The sequence below is a fragment of the Symphalangus syndactylus genome, chromosome 6, assembly GCF_028878055.3.
Source record: "Symphalangus syndactylus isolate Jambi chromosome 6, NHGRI_mSymSyn1-v2.1_pri, whole genome shotgun sequence".
Lineage (NCBI taxonomy): Eukaryota > Metazoa > Chordata > Mammalia > Primates > Hylobatidae > Symphalangus > Symphalangus syndactylus.
Window position 1 is genome coordinate 114,661,283 of NC_072428.2, and position 25,110 is coordinate 114,686,392.

Consider the following 25,110-nt stretch of genomic DNA (forward strand, 5'->3'; position numbering starts at 1 on the left):
AAACATCAATAATGCCTGTAACCTATAACTTTTTTCAAATGGTGAGAAAAAATTGGAGAAAAAATAAACAAGTGTGAAAACATAGTAAATGGTGGGTTACTTTAGGTAAATAGTAAACGTGCATTCATTGTTGTTGTCTTTCAACTTCTCTATTGGTTAACCTTTTGAAAAAAATGAAATTCAGTAGAGAAGTACAAAAACCACAGTGAGATACCACTGCACGCCTATTACAATGGTTGAAACTAAAAAAAAAAACTGGCAATATCAAGCACTATTGACAAAGACTATTGACAATATACTTTGCGGGTGGGAATGCAAAATGGTGCAGCAACTTTAGCAAACAGTTGGCAGTTTCTTATAAAGTTAAAAAATATACTTATGATATCACCCAAAATTCTCACTCCTAGCTAGTTACCAAACAGGCATGAAAACTTGTGTTCACATAAAAATCTATATGTGGACATTTATAGTGGCTTTATTAATAATCACCAAGTTTTGAAACAATTCAAATGTCCCTCAGCTGAGAAAGAAATGCATAAACACACAGTGGTACATTCATACAATGGAATACTCCTCAGCAATAGAAAGAGACAAACTACTGATACAGGCAACATGGATGAACATCCAACATACTCTGCTAGTGAAAGAAGCCAGATGGAAATGCTATGTATGATACAATTCCATTTATATGACATTCTGCAACAATCAAAAAAGAGAGAAGACCGTGGTTGGGCAGGGAATGGAATAAAGTTGGCTACAAAGGGGGATGGGAAGATTTTCTGAAATAATGAGACTGTTTTATACTTTGCAGTGGTGGTTACACAACTGTGCATGCTCAGGACTGTGTGCTAACAGGAGTGAATTTACTGTACATTAACTATATGGTAATATTAAAATTAAATAAATAAAATTGTTAGTTTGAAAAAAATCAGATCACTTCATCTAAAACCCTCCAATGGTGTGTTACTCAGAATAAAAAGCAGTCATTACAATAGTTTACAAGGCCTCCCTTTAGCTCTTTGATCTCATCTACTTCTCTTCCTTCTTTTCCAGCTTCACTAGCTGCTTTACATTCCTGAAACCTATCAGACATATTCCTACCTCAGAACCTGCTTTTTCCCCCAGTTGCTGTAAGACTTGATTGCTCTCTTCAAGTCTTAATTTAATGTCATATTAGCAATAAGGTCTTCTTCATAACCCCACCTTACCCTGGTACTCCTTTCCTCCGTGGTAATTTTCACTATCAAAAATACTATGTATTCTAAAAACTATACACCATGTATTCTCCTTATTTATAGTGTCTGTCTGTCTCAACAAGAGAGGGCAAAGCTTCTTGATGATTTGTTCACAGCTATATCACATGCACCTACAATGGTGCTTAACATATAATAGTACTCATTCAATAGTTGTTGAATAAATTAGCTGAGATATAATGAAAGAGCTGTTACTTAAAATGCCCTACACTCAGTATCACTTGCTACTTTACATAACACACTAAAATCAATTACTTTACATAACACACTAAAATCAATTTCACCATAATTCTTAAAGAAATTGATCTTTTATTCTAATTTTACTTTTATGAGAAATAAGGAACTGATGAGGAAAAAAGATTAGGGATACAGTTTTTAAAATAAGTATCAGCATTTTCTTAGAATTCAGTAAATTACTTACATCTATAATATGGAATAAGGATTTGATCCTTTTCCTCTGTGAAGCTCTTCCTCCTACTTCTTCCCTCTCAACCACTGATCCCTCAGAGCACCACTTCACGTTTACCTTCCCACTATCTCTCCATCTTTCTTGCTGCTTGAAGTCAAACATTCAAAGGCTTCAAAATTGTGAATCATCAAGTAAATGTTAAATCGAGTTAATTATATCCAGTTATAGATATAGACATATATTTTGAAAATATTTTCATTGACTACTCTGAAACCACAAAAGTGTTACTGTTAAGTAACCAAAACGCCATTCCTAGTATTTTCTGATTAATCAAAATTTTACTGAACTTAATCTTAGATGTGAGTTTTTTGTTGTTGTTGTTGTTGTTGTTGAATGAGGAGCGGAAGACATTGGGTAAGATCTAGACTGAAGAAATGCTGAACAGAAATGATTAACAATTTTTTAAAAGTATGTTATAGAAATTGGTTTTTGTGAAAAACACAAGACTATGAGAAAACTTTGAAATCACTTTATACTTTGGACAATTTGTTTTGAGTTATCAAAGTTTCCACTTTGACAGAGGAAGGATTCAATAAGAAAGTACATGTTGCAACTATAAAAAGTTGAAAGGCAAGTATAAATGAAAAAAGAAATTTAAGTTCCCGCTCCCTCCATTGTGGTTCAACCTCTTACAATAGCTTCCTAGTTGCTTTTTCATGCTCAGACTGTCCCCTACCAGCCTATGTAAACTGTTTGCAAGTTGATCTTCCTATTGCAGAGCTGTGATACTATTTCTCCATGCTCAAAAACCTTAAAAGCAAAGCCCCATTTCCTGAAGCACCACCATGTGAACATCTTTCAAAACGTGGCCCTATTATTAGATGGCCTTGGTGCATATTTTCTTTAATATTTCCCACAAGGCTTCTATGCACACGTAGCACAGAAGTCAAACTGGGCTGTTTATTCTTCAGTGACACCCACTGATTTCTTCCTGTATTCCTTTATAAATTAGCTCTCTCCTCCTGAAGTGTCCACTCCTCACACAATCTTTCATCAGCTCCTTCTAAAAGCCCACACATCCAGTTATCTCATAAAGCTTTCCATGCTCTCTTCTGACAAGCGTTCCCTCTATTCCAAAGTATCGCAGAACTTCACATCTTCCTGAGGCACCTAACAAGCCCCAGCTTATATCATAGTTGTCTATGTATTTATTTTATTCCTTCCCATCTATGTCATCCCTGCCTGATTTTGTAAGGTGTGAGGCTGTGACCTATTTACCTTTAGTTACTCAGGTAATAGGATAGAATCTTTTCTACATGACATGCTCAATTGTTCCTTGATTTATAAAGTGACTAAATATCAAGAGAGACACTATGGAATCACAGTTGCTGATCTGCTCAGCAGCCAAAACCTAGCTCAGATGACCTCTTGAGAAATTTTCCAAAGACCTATTACAGGGATCTACAAGAAGACAAGGGCGCCTTGTTTTAATTCTCCTGCAGATCCCACAGAATACCCACTATGGAGGGAAAAACCCCTTTGAAAAGTATTGGACTGGGAAAAAGGAGATAGCCTGGGCATTGCCATTTTAAGTTTCACCTGCACCAATCTCTTTAATGATTTTTAAATAACATCATGTTATAATTTGGAAAAAGGAATACTGACTTACTTATGCTGAGTAGAACAGAAATCAGCAAGCAGAAAATACGTTTTCCCAGCAAGAAAACTGGGTTCGCTATAACAAGATTTTTCTGAAGACAAAGACATCCAACTACACATCTTCTTTGGTAGCTTTTAAATATCACTGTGTCACTAGGTCATGGTCTCTGCCACCTGAGTTAGACATGTGTCCCACACAGCAAGCATCCTACACAATTGCTGCATTTTAAACTCCCGAAGAGGCAAAAGAGGGGATTCAAATGTTCCCAATGAAGGAGGTTAGGTTTTTTTATTCAGAGTTTATGAAGCATCAAGTTAAAGGTATTATTTGAATGTTCTAATAAAAATATATAAATATGTTATTATTCCACTCCTATACTTTCATTGCACTTAAAGAAATTAAGTTGTATAGATTTCATCAAGTTTATTTTTCAAAAGGAGAAAAATTAGAACTCAGAGTGCTTTACGTAGGATTCACAAAGCTTCAAAGGTCAGTGATCAGAGGAAATCAGATGACAACTGCATTTTAAAATTCTTGATTCTGCCCATAATTCCCCAAGGGAAAATCTGTAGCTCTATGTGCTAGTTCAGAGGTGAATTTTTTAAAAAAGAAACTTTCTTCCTACTCTGCTATTTATGCATATTTTATAAGTATTCAGAAGTAATTTGACATCTATACCTGAATATTAAAAATACAGCTTTGTTTTAACATACAACATAGTTTTATGAATCATGCATATAAAATACTATTAGAAAAACTTCTTTGTAACATAATGATTACCTGCCTTAAAAGAAAATACGTTATAAAACAGTAAGGCCGGTTTTAAATTGTGCATAGAACCAGTAATTGTATCTTTAAGGCAATTAGAAGATTTATTGAATATTGGTTAAAAGCAGATTGACAATGACATTAAAGAATAAAGTGTAATTTATTTGGTGCTACTTTGTGAATGCTTCCAAGTACAAATCATCTCACAATACCATATACAACATACTTTCAATCACAACTCAAATATAAAATAACCTACAAAATCCCATGGCTATAATCAATATACAATAATTGTATTTTTAAAAGAAGAAAAAACGTTAGCAATTTTAAGTTAAGTTGCAGTAACTTTTTTCAAAGAAAATATTAGCACCATACCAGATAAAATGCTCTAAAACTATTGGCCTTCTTGTTCTTCTTAAATAACTAAATAGAAACTTTTTTTCAAAGCACAAATATTAATTTGTAAAATCAGTTCTGCAGTAGTTAATATTTCTTTCTTTATTGTTTATTTTTTGCATTTTTCCCTATAAGGAAAAACATGAATTAAAAACTTTCATGGGATATGAAAATCAAACAAATAAATCTGACCCAACCAAGTACTATCCTTCAGCAATGAGTTCCGACAGAAGCAAAAGTGGACATTTCACGGCGTATGGTACTGAAAGGCGAGAGTTCGAGTTCCGTGGTGTACTCGTTGTCATTGTCATCACTGGTCACCGTTGAAGACTTCTGAATGCATTCCTCACAGCAACAGCAGCAGCACTCCATGAAGGCCCGACTGAAGGGTTTGCAGAGACAGAAAAGGAGGACTGGGGTGACACAGGACTTAAAGAACAAAAGGAACTGGCTGATGATATTAAGGAGGTCCATTGTCTGCTGCGAAACCCCTGTAGCCATGTAGGCAGTAACGATGTTGCAGATATTTTCAGGAATAATGCAAAAGCCATATAAAATGGTCAGTGCCACTACCGTACAGTTCATCTGGCTCTCCAGATGAATCTGCCGCTTATTCCCTCGGGTACAGGCTTTCTCTGCTTTGCGGATTTTCCTCGCTGTCACTAGAGAGCAAGTGATGGTGAAAAGCGTGGGCAAACAAAAGTAACAGCCAAAATACCACCAGAGTCTCGCACTGTCGTAGGTGAGGGCTAGAACATAGATGGTGTCCGGTAAATCAGGAGAGATCTTAATAATGCACCTTTCTGTCGGAGCTCGGCCACTAAACCCCAAATCCTCCTTGCTCAGCTGGCGGAGAACAACTTCTGGAAGTGCTAACAGTAGAGCTCCCACCCATATAACAGCAAGTTTGGCAGTTGTTGAGGAACAGTTTTCGATCATTTCATAGTACATCTGTACGTTGGTGGCAGCACGGAAGCGGTCTATGCATAGAGCACATAAGGTGAAGGTGGTGACTCCCAGAGAAGCGACCTGTGGGGGAACATAGAAGACATTTATTCCCGGTGTCCCCGGAAAGATCAAAGCACTAGGAAATAAATGCAGATTGGCAAAACCGTAAAAAAAAAAATGGATAAATAAAAATAAGAGAGAGAGAAAGAACAGTCTTTCAGAATGAGGCATGGGTAACTGGGCTCAGGACATCAGCTGAATCATTGTAAGCATAAAAAAAGAAAACAAACTGTAGTGGTTTGAAGGTCATAGAGTGCAGAACATTTAGGACTGGAAGGATCCATAAAGATCAGCTAGTCCAATCCCTTTTTGTTATAGATCAGAACCCAGATACACTAAAAATTTTATTCACCACGAAAATGTCTGCCACTAGGAGATCTAGATAAGGAGTCAGAGAAGTGCAGAAATTCCCATTTTCATTGCTGACCAGGATGCTCATGTTTTCCAGTGTGAGGGTCAGTAGTGTGACTTACACACAGCAAACACTAGAGAGCTTATTGTCTCCAATGGACTAAATGATTAGAGGGCTCCTCCAATTTTTCCTAAATGCAAAATAAAGTATTACAATATTATTTTCAAAGGCATACACTTACGGAAAACAAGAAAGGGAAATTCTCCAGAGGCCAAAATCAAAAAGGAAACAAATTTCAAACAGGCCAGAGACCCCTCCCTCTTCATGCTGCGTGTTTGCCCTAGGGGCACCTGCCAATCCTGATGAGGGTTTCAAGTTAGTTTTAGCTAGAAAAGTGAGGCAAGGTGCCCAGGTACACAGAGACAGGAAATAGAGCTGGGGCCAATGTGGGTGGGGATTGGGTCAAAGACTCCCTATGAATTTGGAACTCCTCAAATGCTGACATCTTTAGAGGTGTAAAGGGAAAAAAGAAAGAGATACTGAAGAAATCTGCCTGGATGACAGGATTTGGGTCTGGATAAACTAGGGGAAAAGGAAGGAAAAAATGGCAAATTCTAACCGGGAGCCTGAACTTACATGGTGTTAGGATTAGAATTTCCAGGATCTATGTGGCTCAGAAAACCACAATTCAAAATACAATTTAAAATAATCCCAGGCACCTGGTAAAAATCAAACATAAATCCACTCTGGAAGAATGCACTTTAAAACCAGGCCTCGAAAAATCCTATAGTTAAAATTCAAGGGACACGGTTTCACAAAATCAAAAGTCACAATATGCAAGAGACAATTAGCCACTATGAATTTATATGCCAAAGATACAGAATCAGACATAAGAAGTATATTTATCATAAAATAGGTATGTATATCAAATTTAAAGAAATAGGAGATACTAAAATAGAACATGTAAAAATACATGAAAATATGCAGAAAATAGCGAAAAAGAATGTCTAGATATCCCAAACACAGGAAAATTTTGGAGCAGAAAACTCTTTGACAATAACCACATGAAAAACTGTATTCAAAAAGGCACTGCTAAGCATATGGTCCAGACATCTAAAAAAATCAACATTTAAAGGTTAAGGACCAAAAATATGTACCTATTTTTTTTTTCACATAGAGGCTCTCCAGGAATATAAACACATGTTCCTAATATAAGCATGCTATCATTTCATTTACTTATAAAACATTTATTAAGCATTGTACATGTACTCAAATGGGGCAAACAGATACATATCCAACACAAGCACACATTTATTGATATCAACTCTATGCCGAGCACTATGCTTGGTATCGAGAAAATAGAAAGTTACAAGAAGCAGTCCCTTCCCTCAAGCAAATCATAGTCAACCAAGATGGGGACGATGGTTCTCAAAGTTACAACATAAACACAGCAATCACCTGGCAATATTAAACCTACTTAAATATTTTGGGGAAATTTTAAGTAATTTAATATGTAATAAATGTCATTATTTATATATTTAAACAAGAACAATGAGTAGAAGGTAAAATGTTAATAACGTTTCAGATAAAATATGAGACTAAAAGAAAATTCCCTGGATGGATGGAATGCTTTGGTCTGCATCCCAGACAACTTGAATATATGCATTTGCTCTCCCCTGCCTGCTGCTAGGAAGGTTTAAGAAGCATGGTTACAGGCCATTCCCTGGTAAAGGGGCAGGGGAAATGTAAGTATAATGTTAATATCTAATTTTTTAAAAGTCAAAGGGATGATGTTGACAAAAGGGAAACCATTTGTCATACAATTTTAGTACTCAAAACATTAGTTGTTTATCTACTATATTCAAGCTGTCATTCTCCCCAGAGCTATGGCAACTTGCCTTGTGGATTCTGACAGTTCCAATGTCAAATATTCCTCCTTATATGCTACATATCAGATGGTGTCTACTAGTTCTAATATGGAAAATAAGGACATTGTATTTATGCCCTGACTACTCTCATAACTAGTAGTGGAGATAGTCTGAAAATGAGGTATAATGAGGTGTTAACTATATTAAAAGCAAAAATGAAAAAAAAATATGGCTAGCAAAGCTCTAGATCAGTGCAGATAAAGAGGCACGATTGGGCTTATAACCACAATTCTTATTCTCCAAATTTTTCAGAATGTCTCCCATAAACATTGGTATAAGAAACATCAACCTAATATGACTGCAAATGACAAAAAAAACTCCACCTTCATCTTTTAATAATTAACTTTCAAATTAAAAATTGTTCACATTGATGAAAATTCATTTTGCATCTACGCTAAGGCACAAAATAATTCTAAAATTGAGGTCCACATTGTACAACTGTCTTATGATCATGTTTTAAAATGTCAGCAATTGCCATACTTAAAGACATCTAAGAACAGCTGGCCACTTCCTAAAATTCTGTATCAAATAGTATCATGTAGAAATTACAGTACATTAATTTATAGATTTTTGAAACTTGACATTTGTATATTAGTTTTTCAAATGTTTTGATTCATTTCTCTTAAGTCTGTTAAAAACAAAACAAAACTTCTTAAACTATCGGAAACCCTCGTCAAGGCTTTCGTGCCATCTTCACTAAGGCAAATCTTTGTGCATGCTTCTCCGTCACTTTACAGCCCGAGTGAGTCCACAAATACAAGGCTACCAAAGTTTATGCTATGCATCCTTTTGAAATCATAAATAGGATTTCTATTAAAAGGAAAGCTCAGTAACATAAAAATACTGGAGACTCTGAGGAGAGGCAATCTTTTAGAGGCTCAGAACATCTATTTGCTTGGTGGTTTTCTATCATTACTTGCAAAGAACACACAATGCACAAAAGACAGCATCTTCTCTATTAATCTCCCTAGTTTTAAATCTACAGATTGAAAAAATATGGATCAATTATCACAAATGCTAGTAACTGCATACCTAACTCCAGGAAGTTACAAAGTCTTTAATGAAAGGTAACGGCAAATGCATGTGGGTGAACATGTATTAAGATGGGTGTGATTACCAGCTCCTTAGATATCAGAGGCTGTGCTGCACATCCGCTCTTAATTAGAAGATGTTAACTGCCTAAGAAAGCAAAACAATGTTTTTCCAGGTTCTTTACCTTCAATCTCACAAGACAACCAAAGCCAGGACAAATGTTAAGCAAGATTTACATGTATTCCAACTTATCATCAAGAATTCTACACTGTGTTTTATCTGAGGATGCTCAATTCTTCAGTCATATTCCCAAAAGCTTTAGTACCAAGTCAAAAGCTCAAACATATATGATCTGTAGTCTTTTTGATAAATCATGAATTAAGGAATCCTCCCCAGTTTTCACATACAAATTTCAAAAAGCTCCTATATCCAGGCTTCTGTTTTCAAATTGAACTTTTCTCTGATAGTACTCTCTGCAGTTAGGATCCAGCTGCAACAGGGTAAACAGTCCAGAAAGGTCACAAGAGCAACAGAGAAAGTTGCTGAAGGAGCCAATGAAGAAAGCAGCACTGCTCCAAATGCAGCTAGCACTCGGGATGCAGTTGCTCTTGGCAACTACATCCCAAATGCCAGTCCTAGACATCTACTCTCTCCTGCTGCCACTGCCTGCAGTGATATTACCTCAGATCTTTTTTCTGTAAATTCACTTACACACTATATTTTATGGTGTGAAAGAGCAAGAAATGTACAAAGGCCTTGTCAGTACTTTTCCAAATTATTTATAGGAGGCTTTAAACATATGTAAAGAAGTAACTGCACACCTCAGAAATTAATTGATAAAAATCATATGAATAATGAGTGGCATTCTAATTTCTGCTTACCCAAACATGAAATCTATCCATGTAATTAAAATTCCTAGATGTTGGAGCAACATGAAAAGATTTCTATCACAATTTTGAAATGTACTTGTTTACATACATACAGCTTATTAAAAATTCTACCAAGATGAATAGTGCAATTATGTGCAATTATAAAACTGCATCATGAACGCCAGATCTTCTGCATTTAATGACCATATCTGATTGCTAAAATTCAATATCACCATGAAATATGCTCTCGGGAGTAAAGCTGTTAAGCATTGGCTTAGACGGGTAGTTCTTTGAAGCAACATCCTGAGAGACTGAATGAGTAAGATGCAATCTCTTATTAATTAAACTGCAATGGGAGGAATAATTAACAGCAACAAAAGCAGAACTGTAAACACTTTTCAGAGACAAGACTATTAATTTTGAGAATTTCAAGATCAGAGGAAAACTAGAAACAAAATTTTAACTATTGGGGAAAATAAGATATTGAGCATTTTGAGAGGATTGGCATTAGAATACAGAGACAGCAAAGGAATCAAAATAAACAACTCTTAAGATCTTTCAAACAACAATGTTCTGCTTTTCTTTGTGTCCCAGAGTAACAACAATAAAGCTCCTTCAGCTCCCACCCAGCCCACATGTGGAGCAGTGAGGCTTTGGACACCAAAGTGAGGGGTTTAGGGTCATTCTTCTTGATCACCCCTAAACTGTTCCCATTATTATGCCTTTATTGAACACTGTATTACTAGCAAAGAGACCACTGCATTAGCACAATGCTATATGTGTGTGTGTCTTGTTTTTAAGAAAGAGAGAGAATCTATAAAATATACTGTAGCTGCTGCTGGGAACAATGATGAATAAAGCAGGAATTTTATCCTCAAGAGGTTTGCAATCCATGACAGAATTTCTTGACTATCTCCCACCTGCTACCATGCAGCCAGCAAGTTGCTTTATATACGGAGTGACTCATTACAGTCTACTAGGCAGAGAGGATTGACTAACAGTTTCTGGCATGCTCACTGTGACTCCCCTTGATCTGGGACATATCCATGTTTGCCTGGAGACTGCAGTTGAGAATCACTAGTTTAACAAGATTGGAAGACAAACATAATTTCCCAATATCTCCTAGGGAAATTGCTACAGATGTCTAACTAACTTTACAGGCTGACCAAATTATAAAACCTCTCCTGATGTATAGTTGCATTTCAAGAGATATGACCTAATTCTTTGCAAATATCATCTATGCCCTACTTAGTCTATTAGACTAGGATAACCTTGGGATTGTCAGTTTGACTGTTTATTAACAATGCAGTACAGTAATGATTTGTATTTTAACTGAAGTATCTATTTAAATCCGTGGGATACAAGGATGGTACAAAAAGGAAAGAGAACTTGAAGACCACCTGGAATTCATGTCTAGATGTACTCTTTGTTGCTCTTGACATACATAGTAACCCTTGTAAAATTGTAAAAGTTTGCTCCTGTGTAGGAAAAAAAAATAGCCCAGGAAGGATTGCCATTAGCTTTATACGTTACTTTAGTCATTTAGAAAATCATTAAATAAATCATTTAAAGTTTGGATGGGTTTCTTAAGTTTTCTCTTAAATGATAATATAGAGATAATAGATAAATTTTCTCTTATAATGATAATTTTAGGGGTAAAATTTATGCTATTACAATATTTACTCATTTGGAGATTTATAAGATACTGGGGAATGAATACTAAGGGCTTAAAACACTCATATTATAAAATAACTTTATTATATTCTATATTTTGAATGTTTTTCTAACTAACAAAACTCCACTTTGAAGTCATCTAAAAAGGTTTATTCCTAATTACAGTCAAGGTGCAATTGGCTCAATTTAATGATCCAGATATTTCAAGGGACATTCCAGATGTTCAATATTCAAGCGACATTCAATACTCTGACAGATGAGTTCTCATCTTCTCCTTGCCTCAGTTTTCTTAATAAGGAGCAAGGTAATATGTATTTCTCCCCTTATTGTGGATGCTGATATGATACACTATGAAAGTCTACCACGAAATGAAAAAAAAACAACCTATAAAGTATGGAGGATTTTGAAAATATAATGGAAGTTTTTGTGAATGGCTTCTTGAGTTACTTTTAAATTTTGTTATAGAAAGAAACAACAAAAAACAGGTAGTTTGGTTAGGATAATGAAGGAGTACAAATACAGTCACCTGCGTGGAAATGATACGGGTCCTCATCTAGTCCGTTATCACCACTGGCAAGACTGAATTTAGAGAAACCCAACTTGGTAGTTATGAGAACCATAAATATACCTCAGCTTTTAAATATTTTGTCCCTCTGTTAAACATGTATTTATGAGATCATGAGTCCCAAATTTTGGTTCAGCACCTATGCTGTCCAACTTAAGACAGCTACTTTATACCCCTGATGAGAAATTAACCCAGTCAGTAAGTTACATGACAACAATGACTTTGGGGAAAGATTCAGAGTGAAACTCTCTCTCGATAAAATAAAAAAAAATGTATCGCTCTTTCCAGTAATTTTACGTTCCATGTTTCCCTAGGTTTCTCTTAAAAAAAAAATACAAACAGAAAGAAACTTATAAGGCAAAATACTTAATAAAAGGTATAAAGCATACTTTATAAGTCAAGATATAACTAGATTTCACTTTTCCCACTGCTCAAGTTTCTAATTTAAAGCAACTATCAGGACCTGAGGAACCTGGGCTACCATAGCCACTTTGTGCTACATTAAATCTCTGTTCATTCAAAATGATATGAAGAAAGAGCCCATGGGTGCTTTATGAAAAGCAGTAATCTACAGAGATCCTGTCTTAGTTACTGCTGCATTTCTCAGAAGCTTACTGCAGACAAGTAAAAAAAGATTAAAAATGAGAGTAAGATGTGAAGTAGACAACACAGAGCCCATAAAATACAAATCATAAAGTAAATTGTGTCTTTCGCAAAACTTTCTGGTACAAATCAGTGATAACACTGATGGGAAAAGAGAAAACAAAACAATGTCCTTCTAAGCAAAATTGCCTTCCTATGAAATTGAATCTACATGCTCAAGTACAGTGAAATGACTAGAATACACTGATTTTTATAAAACAGGAAAATTTCTAACCAAGGTCTTGTTAACTGCATTCTAGGCTGGCTTATATTTTACATAAAAAATCTGTAAGTACATCTATTTATGTGCTGTCCTTTGTTTACAAGTAACCCTCAAAACAAGGGCATTATTGTTAAGAAAACCCATTCATTTGGGCCGTGAATGATAATCTATTATGTCAGTGGTTACAGGCCTAACAACCAGTCAGGAAAAGAGCAGGATGAGCCCAGGGTAGAACCTCTAAATGGCTGGAGCTTGTATGCCTTTGGCTTCTTCTTGCATTTTTCCATTATCCTTGTCCTTGCAGCATTTCAGGGCAGCTTCCCATGGGAGATACTTTTTTGAGCACGAGTCGGGGGGCAAGTTTATCAGAGCCACTGTTTATCAGACTGCTCTGAATAAGATGATCTTTTGCAAAAGGTCTTTATTTTGGAGTGTATGCAGATCATGATACTATGGCAGTGACACACTTCGATTAGTATTTCTAAACCCAAAGCGGAGAAGAAGAGACTTTCCTCACCCCTTACATTCACGTATACACTGCTTGTGCACTCTCTGGAATGAAACAGAACTCTGGCAGCCACTCTTCCACAGTCAAAGAGAAGACTTCTTATCCTTGTCAACTGATATTTAGTCTGATATGCCCACATATAATAAATAACCATTTATTTCTAATATACTCAGACTATTCAATTTATACATGATTCCCAATGCCATGGGGGAAAAATATTTTGAAAGCATCAACTATCAACTGTCATTACTGCCTCATTCTCCACCTTCTTTTCTTTTGCCTAAGCTTGATACCACACTCCTTATTTTAAAAGCCATTTAAGACTATTTAAAAATCAACATATTCTCCCAAAACTTGTCTTGATTCCCTAAATCCTCTTTTTCTTTATAGTCCTATCTTGAATTAAAGTTTCTTACCAATTATGATGTCTATAGCACAGTACATTCCTTATATGGTTAAAAAATTCATTTAACTACAACTGTCTAACATGTTATAATTCCTATCAATCTGTCAGGTGTTTATTAAAATAAAAATGTAAATGAAACAAGATTAGCATCATTTTAAGACATAAACCATCTATATTAGATTCTAAAGATTCCATGTTTATTCTCAGTAATTACAAAATCATTTCAAAATGTAATATTTCCAAGCCCACAGTCCAGTTTTCAATCTTTGGTATTATTATGATGTTCCTAATTAATCTTAAAGTGACCTGGAATTTCAGTTCCTTACCTTGGGGTTCTGATGAGTTTCCAAAAAGCAGTAACACATTTTTACCTATTTCCCTTTCTGACTAATGATATTGATTTGCATTTGTGAACTCAAACTAAAAACAAAATTATGTATAGTTAGGTCATCATGATTTTAATAAAATTGAAAAACCATATTTTAGGACAAAATTTATCTGCTTTTAACCAAAATTTCACTATTGGTAGTCTGTTAAGGAAATTTCTTTCTTGATACAATCTTCTTATAAAAGGCAGTTATTTCTAAATCGCATATCTTGATGCGAATTGGCTTATCAGATGCTTTTCCGATATAAAAAGGATTTGAACTAGGGAGACAATAGTAAAGATAGGCCCTGAAGATGGGAATTGATGAGGAAGGGGCTATTTTGACAGAAAAACAAAAAGTAACATCCCTGAGTAGAGTCACAGACCTAATAAGAATGTCTCATTCTAGGCAGGGATCAAATCAATGACCTTGCCTCATTAATGAATGCTATGAACTATTCAAGTGTACAGACAGATAACACTGAAAACCATTACAAATTCACAAATGGAAAGTATTCTGTCTCAAGAACAAGACTGGCACAGTGATCATATCCTGCGTTTCATGGAAGTTTATGAACAGTATCTACACTTACTCTGCAAATAAAAAAAGACCCTCCATATTTGAGGTTGCAGTAATCCCATTCTCAACTCCACTCTGAAATTTTGGATGAGATCATCTCTTCTGGCACAAAGAATATTATTCCAATTAGGATATTTAAGAGTTAGTCTTAGCAACAAGGTTGAGTTCATTATTGGACCTTGGCAGCTCAATTCATGGGAAGTGAAATGACAGGCGCATCCCTGGAGGATGGAGCAGAAGTGCAGAGGCAGAGACAAACTGCACGGCATAGCTGCCTTCCCATTCCTCTCCCACAATCTACATCCCAGACACAGGTCCATGTGCTTCCAATGGGATACTGTTAAATCAGGTTGCCGCACATAAGACGAATGCCATTAAAGGTGTAAAAATTGTATCAAGGTCCATGCAGCCTAAGTATGAAAGCAAAGGTAGACCCTCACCCACTCAGCCCTTCGGTAAACTTATAAGCTCATATCTGTTTTACTTCTGCAGACACACTTGCTTCCTTGTCTCTGTGGAAGGATACTTTGCTGACATAGCAGGATACCTTGGAAGCCCTCAGGAGCTCAGAATAAATCTTCACTCTGATTATGTGCTTGAGAGATTAATCCAGTTCTTGAGAAAGTCCATTTATCATGCTCCACTTTCCTCGACTCCACAATGGAGTCTAAAGTAATCCCCTTGTCCATCTTCTTTCTTAGGTTCTCCAAGATCAGATTAAACAATTTGTACATGTTTTGATTTTTTCAGAAGAAAAGGACTTAATTTAATATACTGTTATTACATTGCCAAATAAGCCATTCATTTAAATAAAATGTTTAATTTTGACGTATTTAGTGTCCTTATAGCTAATAAGGACTAATTGTAAAGCAGAGATAGATATCCTAGGCACTGGCACAAATTCCACATTTTAAAAGAAATTTCTAGAACTGAACTATCTGCTGAATTATTTTGCCAATTATTATTATGGGCTTTCTATCCTGCGAAAGCTAAAGAAAACAAAAAAGCAAGAATTAAAAGATTTTCACATTTGTAACTTTTCATCATGGATCTAGGCTGTATGGGCATTTATGAAGATTAATAGTAAGAATATAATTGAAAAGAATTAGAGGGAGCACAGTTTTCCCTTTAATTTCTCCATCTCTGGTCTTAACAAGTACAACTGTGACTTGACCCATTTCAGTGCCATTTCTGAGCTTCCACGATGCTTTTTTCAAACCTCTATTATAATATTCATCATGGTGTAGAATATTACTTTACTTTTCTGTAATTTTAACGGCAGTGGCTCATCTATGATATTCATCTTTGGAAACTTTTCCCCCTCTTCCTCTATTGCCTTCTTCTCCTGCCCACTCCTAATAGTACCTTGCATAGAAGAAAAGCCAGGTAAACATTTGATAAATCAATGAATGGTGAACAAATGAATAATGATGACACCTATGGAAAAGGATTACAGAAAATAATAAATTATTCAAATTGTTCTTTAATCAGTTATTAGGTGCTGCTGTTTTATATATAATCCTTAAAAGCTGAATGCCAGACAGTATCTATAGAAGGGAAGTAAAAAAAATCAATTTTCCTATTTATAATTCATTGACAAGCTTTAGAAAAGGACACATTCTCATTATGATCAATGGCTAAGGAAATTATTTGGATTTCTTATTTGAATATTATAAAGCTTTTCTTTCTTGTGGAAGATCCAAATTCAGTTAACTTCACCATACACCATTCAGAAATGGAGTTATAAATAAAAGCACACTCTAAGAAACACTTTTCTTCCTGTTAGAGTCATCAGCTAAATATTTTCATTTGCATAGGAATATAGAAAATTACTAAAAGATTAATGGGAAGTCATATTTGTTCAGCACCATTGAATACATTTTCCCTAAGAATACTATTAGTAACTTTAAAATTGCTCACAAAACAGTATGTTTCCACTGAAAAGTCCAGCAGAATACCTAATGGCTAATCCACCTCTCAAAGAAAATTTACCATATGCCATGATAAATGTTCTATTACTTGAATACAGGCGTTCTAGGGAAATCTGTGTAGAATCAGATAGTTGTATGGCACTGTCATCTTCAACCTCCAAAAATCCTTCCTTTCTTACTTGTCAGTGCTAGCTACAATCTAAGGCAATGAAAGAGCCATTTGTTCCACTCAATTTAAAACCAGTATTTCTAAAGTCATTGGAGAAGTTGGTTCCTCTCATTAGAAAATATTCTAGACTTGTCACAAATTATTCCCAGACCAGAGGCCATGGTAACACATGTTCCCTTTATTCTCCCTCCACCTCTGTGCAGGAGTTTTGTATCCCAGTAAACTAAAAATACAGTTAGATCTGGGGTTATCTCATTATAATTATTTGAAGCCTTCTGCTCTACAACACACCATGAAGGTGTGGGTTCTTTAAACTAAAGAGAATCTTGATCATTCAAAACCTCCAATTAATGCCCAAACAGACCTTAATCTGTTATCTGGGATCTGGGTCAGATGATACCTTGATTCTGACTTCCATTAAATAATGAGCAGTTGCCATATTCGATGTCTGAATTATTTGAATTTTTTTTTTTTTTTGAGACAGGGTCCCACCTAGGCTGGAATGCAGTGGCATGATCATGGATCACTGTAGCTTCAACCTCCAGGGCTCCAGCAATCCTCCTACCCCAGCCTCCTGAATGGTTGGGACTACAGGCATGCACCACCACATCCCGTTAATTTTTGTATTTTTTGTAAAGATGGGGTTTCGCCATGTTGGCCAGTCTGATCTTGAACTCCTGGGCTTAAGTGATCTGCCTGAATAGGCCTCCCAAAGTGCTGGGATTACAGGGGTGTGCCACCACACCTGGCCCAAATTATTTGGTTTTAAACACTTGTTAGATTCCTAAGTGAATGGTAGGTATGGTAGGGAACTCCTCTGCCGTTCTCCTATTGCAATCCACACCCACACTTATCTCCCCTTCCCCTAATACACGTAAAAGCACACCACATATACAAATTTTGTTTTGAGTATAGTTTTTTTCTTTTTTTTTCTTTTTTGAGACAGAGTCTCGCTCTGTCGCCCAGGCTGGAGTGCAGTGGCGCAATCTCGGCTCACTGCAAGCTCCGCCTCCCGGGTTCACGCCATTCTCCTGCCTCAGCCTCTCCGAGTAGCTGGGACTACAGGCGCCCGCCACCATGCCCGGCTAATTTTTTGTATTTTTAATAGAGACGGGGTTTCACCGTGGTCTCGATCTCCTGACCTCGTGATCCGCCCGCCTCGGCCTCCCAAAGTGCTGGGATTACAAGCGTGAGCCACCGCGCCTGGCCGAGTATAGTTTTTTTTCTTGTGACTAAGTAACAAACCACTTTAAAATGATGTGTCTAGGAGGATGGCCATCATCTATCCAAATTTTCTTCTCTCCTATCCGGCTTTTCCTACCATTTCATTTGTCCTTGGACTTTATGAGATTTATTATTAGGCCATAAAGATGTCATAATCCTGGAATAGAAAGGGAAAAGTCATCAACTACAACAGTTCCCAGAACATTCTCACTCACAGCGATATTAAACATCATAAAACTTCCTTTCTCACAATAGACCTTGGAAGCTGGGTGCTATCCTCAAGCTTTAGGCCAACAAATTAAAATAGAAAGAGGAGTTGAATGCAAATTACAAAAAGTACAAAAATAAAGAAATACCTCATATTTTTCTACAAATCTCCCCCAAAATTCCACAATTCCCTTCAGATTATGCAAACACTCAAGCTGTAGGAGAGAAAGAACTGCGGTAGAAAAGAAAAATAAAGCAAAAGAGAAGCTGGGAGAGAAAAATTATAAAAATCAATCATAATCAATTGAGAATAAAATTTAAAATTAACTATGAAAAAATTAAAAATAAAAACACTGAAAAAGGTTAAACATATTACTGGAAAATGGTAAATGCTATGTCATAAATCTATAAGAAGGTATTATAAATAGTTAAAAAAAAGGAAAAATAGCCAAGAAATAAAATAAGTATAAGAAAGTAACAAGTGAAGGAAAGGCAAAATTTAGAAATATGAAAGTAGACAAGATGTCAAACAAATTTTAAAAGTCTTGAGGTCAGAGGCAAAATTTTGGAAGCGGATTTGGAGAAAGTTTGAACAAATGTAATACATTTGTAATGTCCTTCACCAATCTAACATACTTCATGATTTTAAGAACATAAAATTTAACCTATATAACTTTTTGATCATTGATCATGCTAGGCACATTAAAAAGTAAGGTTGCCTCGGATTATTGCAATTTTAAAAATTTTAATTAACTACCAATTGCAGAACTTACTGACAGTTTATGAGAAACAAAAGAAGCTATACATTTCATTATATAACAAACGATATTTATCGGTTTTTATTTTTTCCTGTCTAGTGGATAAATAAAAAAGAAAAAAAATTTTCAGATGCCAAGAACCAGAAAGGAAAAGAAAACACTCACTGGATAAAGCCTGTGCTTCATACATGTTTGTCTAATCAGCAAATATAAATATGAAGCATTGAGACCAAGGGTCTGGTGGCTACTGACTAGGTATATATGTTTAGGATAGTCTCTGAGCTTCAAATTCATCTTTAAAATGAGGGAGTTGGATTAGAACATTATCTATGTCTGATTTAACATGATTGTTCAAAAGCTACTGTAAGCCAGGCGCGGTGTCTCACACCTGTAATCCCAGAACTTTGGGAGTCAGAGGTGGGCAGATCACAAGGTCAGGAGATCAAGACCATCCTGGCCAACATGGTGAAAGCCCATCTCTACTAAAAATACAAAAAAAAATTAGCCGGGCATGGTGACACGCGCCTGTAGTCCCAGTTACTTGGGAGGCTGAGGCAGAATAGCTTGAACCCCTGAAGCAGAGTTTGCAGTGAGCTAAGATCATGCCACTGCACTCCAGCCTGGTGACAGAGCAAGCCTCAATCTCAAAAAAAAAAAAGCTACTGTAGTGGATGCTGTGGTTTTCTACCCAGACAGCTCCCTCCAAAGTCCTTCAAGAATGAAGCACTGATTCCTCCAGCTGCTGGGGCTATTGATTGACAGTGCTTAGCTGCATCCCTCTCTAGGAATTGCCCTTGACCAAAGAGATCCACCCAACTCAAGGTTATACCCCATCCTGGGAGCAGGCTTGCATCCAATGCCTTACATCTAATGACTGGTCCATAAAGAGATGTAAAGTCTGAGCCCTCTTGCCTCGATTTGGGATATGGCTGCATGGCCATCCCAGCCCTAAAGCTCCTAATGGTGTCAGCTGAGGTCTCTGTGGCAATTGCATCACAGTTCAACTTCTCCCTTTGCGCACCCAATCCTGCTTTCTTCTTTCCCTAATAGGTATTGAACCTGAGAGCACAACCCAATAAACTTGATGCCCCAACAAATCTACATCTCAGGGCCTGCTTTTGCAGGAACCCAACGTAGAAGAAACCCTAAATACCTCTTGCTTTTGTGAAAACATCAGTGCCTCCTGGAGACACACTTTTATTTTGAGATTTGGACTGTAGTTCTTGTTCTCAGTAATCAGGAATTATGAAGCCAGCAATATTGTCCAATAATTATTTTTATAAACCATTATAAAATTATTTCAGAGTAATAAGGATTAGGTAGAAATATAGAAACGCTACATATTAAGATGTTCATTCACTATTTCAACAGTAAAAATGTATATTATACTGTAATTTTAAAAAATAAACAAATGAGTGAATTTTTTAAGCCTTTGATTCTCTAAGAAAAATAAATGCTAGCACTAACAACTGAAAAATAGAGAAAGCTATTCGGATGGGGAAAAATTAAGCAAAAATAGAGAAAGTAAAAGACTTTACTAATAATAAGAGGCAAAAAACAAAGCACTCTCAAGGAGGAGCTGATTAAATTAAAAAGTGAAATACAAATGAAAGAAAGTATTATATTTGTACGAACTCAGAATTATGGAGAAAGAAAATTAAAATAAGTACATAATAAATGCCATTGCTCAAAATGCTTATATCTCATTAAATTAACTAAAGTTTTTATATTCTTTCCTAAATTTGATATTCTTTTCTTCTAAGGTGTTCTTTCAAGAACTTTGGTGTTTTTATTTTTCTTTCCCCAATTTCTTTTTTCTGTCCTATTGTTTTTGCCTCTAGTGTATACAGATTTCTACATGTCCAGTACATTTCCAGTGAGATAAACCAATACACTTCTCTGTCATTGAGGTACCTCTTTGTCCACTTTATACTTTTGTCTCTTTCTTGCATAAGTCAATTTCTTCTGATAAAAAAAAAGAAAAAAAAGAAATTTGAAACTGACCTTGAAGAGGCAGTTTGGTAAATAGACACATATTCTCTAACATGAGTTCAACTGGCTCCTTCACAATTCAAAAATGAATTGTCTACCAAACAAAGTAGATGTTTCAGAGATACGCCAAGCTTGGCAACAGGAGAAATCATGGACGCTGCTAAAGTAGCAACAACAGCTGATTTCGTAGTCGTGGAATGATCCTGCACCTGATCCCTGTCAAGATAACAGAGGGTCTTATTTACTGTCTCCAGCTTTGGTCCCTCTAAGTAGGTACAGTTTTCTGTTTACTTATCCCCCAGCTTTAGGCCTGGAACAATGTTGAACATAGTGTCACAGGCCCTGGTGCCAGACAGGATCAGGGGCTGCGGAATATTTACAGTTTCCCTTCTTCTGCTTCCATAAATGAAATGGACAGTCTGAATGGAGAAAATCAAGGGCCAGCTGGCTAAAAACACAACTGGCAGCAAAACAGTTGGGCCCCTTCCAAGAGCTGGTGTTTAAAGAGAGGCCATTTAAAGAGCAAATTCCACCTACCACAATAGTGGGCCAGGACACTAGCTGTAGGATGAAACAATGCAATTTCACTCAAAATGATTTTTGTTTCCAAAGTTTGGAAACTAGATGTGCCCCCTTCTTCTCAAGAAATTTTCCAGTCTTAGGGTCAATCCCTTAAAATAGCCAATCTTTCCACCCATAACAAATAATAAATGTGTAACTTTGAGAATGTTAAACAAATTATGTGCCACGCTGGCCAAAGTCTCACTTTTGCTTAAGTTCACGCAAACACACAAAAATAAAATTAAGAAACCGAGATGGGAAAAGAGAGAAACAAAAAATGACTTAAGAATTTAGATGGGATAGCATGGAAGACAGCCAGACACTTAAACTCATTTGAGAGGTTATTAATATATCATGAGGCCAACTGACAAACATAATTTTCTCTTTCTTTCTCTCTATAAAATGTTACTCCAACTTTGCTGTTTAAGAAAAAATGCAGTAATCTTCTTGGGGGAAAACTCACATTGAAGCACTAGGTAACTAGTACACAAATGCTAATGTTTTGTTGTTGTTGTTGTTGTTTTCTTGTAGGCTCTGATGATGACAACCGTAGGCTGGCCATTTATTTAACCCTAAAATCTCTGACAAGTGCCAAATCAGAAATATGCATAACACCATATTCAGGGAGATAGATTTATACTCAAAACAATTCTGTATATTGTGAGATCATCATTTTTTTACAGCCCAGGAGCAGATGAATTTGAAAGTGATTTCGCGAAGCTGCCTCTTTTTGTATATACATACATGCATAAATGATTGGAAAGAGACATGAAAGAGGGCCCCAGATAAAAAGGAAAGACGTTCAGCTAGATAGGTCCATCCAGCAGCAATTCTCTGATGCTATAATCCCGAAAACAGATAAAGCCAATAGCTTGAGACCCCCTGGAAGGCATTACCTCTATATAGGGCACGATCTTGCAGGAGAAGTCCTCCAGCAGCCACTTCTTGGTCAGCTCGTGGAAGATGACCAGCGGAAGGCAGAAGAAGATGATGAGAAAGTCCCAGAAGGCCAGGTTGGCCAAGAGGGAGTTGGAGATGCTCCGCATGTAGTAGTTGTGGCACACGATGCACATCACCGCCAGGTTGCCAATGATGCCGGTCCCGAAGATCACCACAGACAGACACATGACCGCGTAGGCTCCATAGGACTCCTGGGTCAGCGGGTAGAAGGGGTTCTTCAGTCTCACGCGCCGGTTCGTGCTGTTTCCCCGGCGGGGACCCCCAGGCTCATGGATTCCTTCATCCAAGGATCCATTCTGGGCCAGCGCCCGGCCCGGGAGTGCAATTGTCCGCCCTTCGTGCCCCGCCAGTCCACTGGCCGTCTTGGACGGGGACTTGTGGTGGGAACCCTGGAGTTTCCCGGCTCTCCTTGGCCAGTAAAAAAGATCGCTGGCTCCAGGCACTGTCTTCACACTCTGCTCCTGGCTGCGCCCGGAAATGCCAGCGCCTCTGGGACCCTTTTCTTCCTCCTCTGAGATCTGAAGGAAGAGCTGGAGGGCCGTGGGGTTCCCTCTCCCCAAAGTTTCAGGAGGCTCCTGACCCCGAGCACCTTTCCACCTCCAGGGGCCAGGGGGCCTGGTTGGAGGTCCCGGGGGTCCGGCTGCCGACGCCTCCGCCCCTCTGCCTGCAGCCGGGTCACGGCCTGGGGCCGCCGGCAGGTCCCAGGAGGCCGCCGCAAGCAACGCTGCCTCCTGCTCCTCCCTGGGTGCTCGGGCTCGCAGAACGTCTCTTGCAGAATTTCCCGGTCCCCAGGCGTCCCTGCCGCGGCGCTGGATCACTGTAGGTTCACAGCTCTCCCCCAGACAAGTTACGTTCCTGGACGGACGGGCGACCCCGAGGGCAGAAGAGGCAGACACCTTGAGCAGTAGCAGAAGCAGTAGCCGCGACATGCGGGCGAGAAGCGCGCCCGGGGCTCGCATGGCTTGGTGAGGGCACACCCGGCAGCCGCAGCTCCTGCTTAGTTAGGATCGACACCTGCTGCCGAAGTTGCTGCTGAGAGTTAGGCACATGTCACATACTCACCCCCGCCCGGGTAGCGGGGAACCGGAGATTACGGGGATAGCGGAAGATGGGTCTTGGGGGTCACACACACGCCCCCTACAATCCTTCCTCCTTTTGCATCTTGTGCATTTCTCAGCCAAGTCCCAGCGAGGTATGCCCTCCAAGGTTCGTAGAGGGAATAGGCTACTCCCGGTGGCTGACCTTGAAAAGTTGCAATCAACACCTGACTGTTGACTACTGTTGAGACTCGGGGGAGCCCAGACGAAGCCCCACACTCCTCACTGCCTTTGGGTGGGGGTGGTGGCCTTCTTGGTAACAGTTGCTCTGCCTATTTACATCCTTTCGACAGTGTTTGATCCAGTTGCAAGCCGAGGTCTCTAGAGGAAAAGAAAAACAAGTCCCCCTCCCCCAGACGACTGGCAGTCACAACCCCGCTGCCAGCTCGCTGGAAACAGGTTTCAAACAGTCCGAAGCCGTGCTGATGCACCGGCGAAACTCTTGCCCCACCTAACCCCAGCGACTTGAGAGACTACTGCTGCCGAGGAGAAGCGGGATTCCAACCCCGCGGCCACTGCCAAAGTTGCTTCTCCTCCAGCTCAAAGTTGACGACCGGGCGAAGCGGGCTGCTGGACGGCGTGCCGCCGCAGAAAAGGAAATCGTGGGGAGAAGGCGGAGAAGAGGGCTTCGCTCGTCGGTGGACAGTGCCGCTAGCCGCGGGAGCTAGTCACTGCCACAGCGGGCGCAGCCCGGATGGGGAGGGTGGTGCCTGGAACCGCCGCGGGCCAGGCAGTGCGCGGCCGGGAAGGGGAGGTGGCCCGGCCTCGCCCCGCGCTCCAGCCGCTGCGCGCGCCCGCGAAGCTTGACTCTCTGCTCGTTGCCTCCTCCCACTCCTTCGTCTCCTTCTCGGAGAGATACTGGTTTGTGGGGAGACGGGATCCCCTGGTGGTTCACCACTCACTAAACCCACACACGTTTCATTCAAGCCATTTGTAGCGGCTTCCACTCGGAGGAGCTGGGAGGGAACAAGGGCGGAGGCGCGGAGCCTGCGCGGCTCGAGGCTAGGGATGGGCGGGATAGGTTAATTCCCCAGCTGTCGAAACCAGCCTGACAGGTCCCGGAGCCCGGGCTAGGGGCGGGTGCGGGGCGGGAGTGGGGGGTGGGGGTGGGAACGGGAATATGAGAGCGGTCGGGGGACGGAAGGGAGGAGGGTAGCGGGGGAGTGAGCAGCAGGGTCCCCTCCAATCTGTCGCGGCTGATGCGCATGCCCAGGTCTCAGCTCTGGGGGGGCGGGGAAGGGGCGGACGGGGGTTGGGCCGCGGGGAGTAAGAAGGTGAAACCTCACCTCCTCAGGTATTCCCTAGAGTGAGATAGGAGAGAATGGGAGCTCAGAGGTGTCAGTCATAGAGAATTACCAGTTCCAGGATTGAGATGCAGAGCGAGAATGCTCAGGATGCACCATTACCTTTAATACTGAGTTGGGAAGCATCCTACCATGGGTTACTTCGTACCACCCAGAGCATAGTGAGGTAGTTGTATTTGATGAAGTAGTGGGAAATGACTGGAGGCAGAACATTACTTGAACAGCACTCCCAGCACGGCTGTCCATGCCTTTCCAACCTTTCTACTA

The 25,110-nt window shown here is 38.8% G+C and overlaps 1 protein-coding gene across 1 annotated transcript; it reads right to left on the reverse strand.

The window, feature by feature from the left end:
• Positions 1-459: 459 nt before the first annotated feature.
• GPR37 (G protein-coupled receptor 37) lies at positions 460-24,594 on the reverse strand. The gene is made up of 2 exons (XM_055283857.2): positions 22,379-24,594; positions 460-5,515 (listed from the first exon to the last, which is right to left on the reverse strand). The coding sequence occupies exons 1-2, from the start codon at positions 23,399-23,401 to the stop codon at positions 4,697-4,699; spliced, it is 1,842 nt and encodes a 613-aa protein (XP_055139832.1). The 5' UTR covers positions 23,402-24,594; the 3' UTR covers positions 460-4,696.
• Between the last annotated feature and the right edge of the window lie 516 nt (positions 24,595-25,110).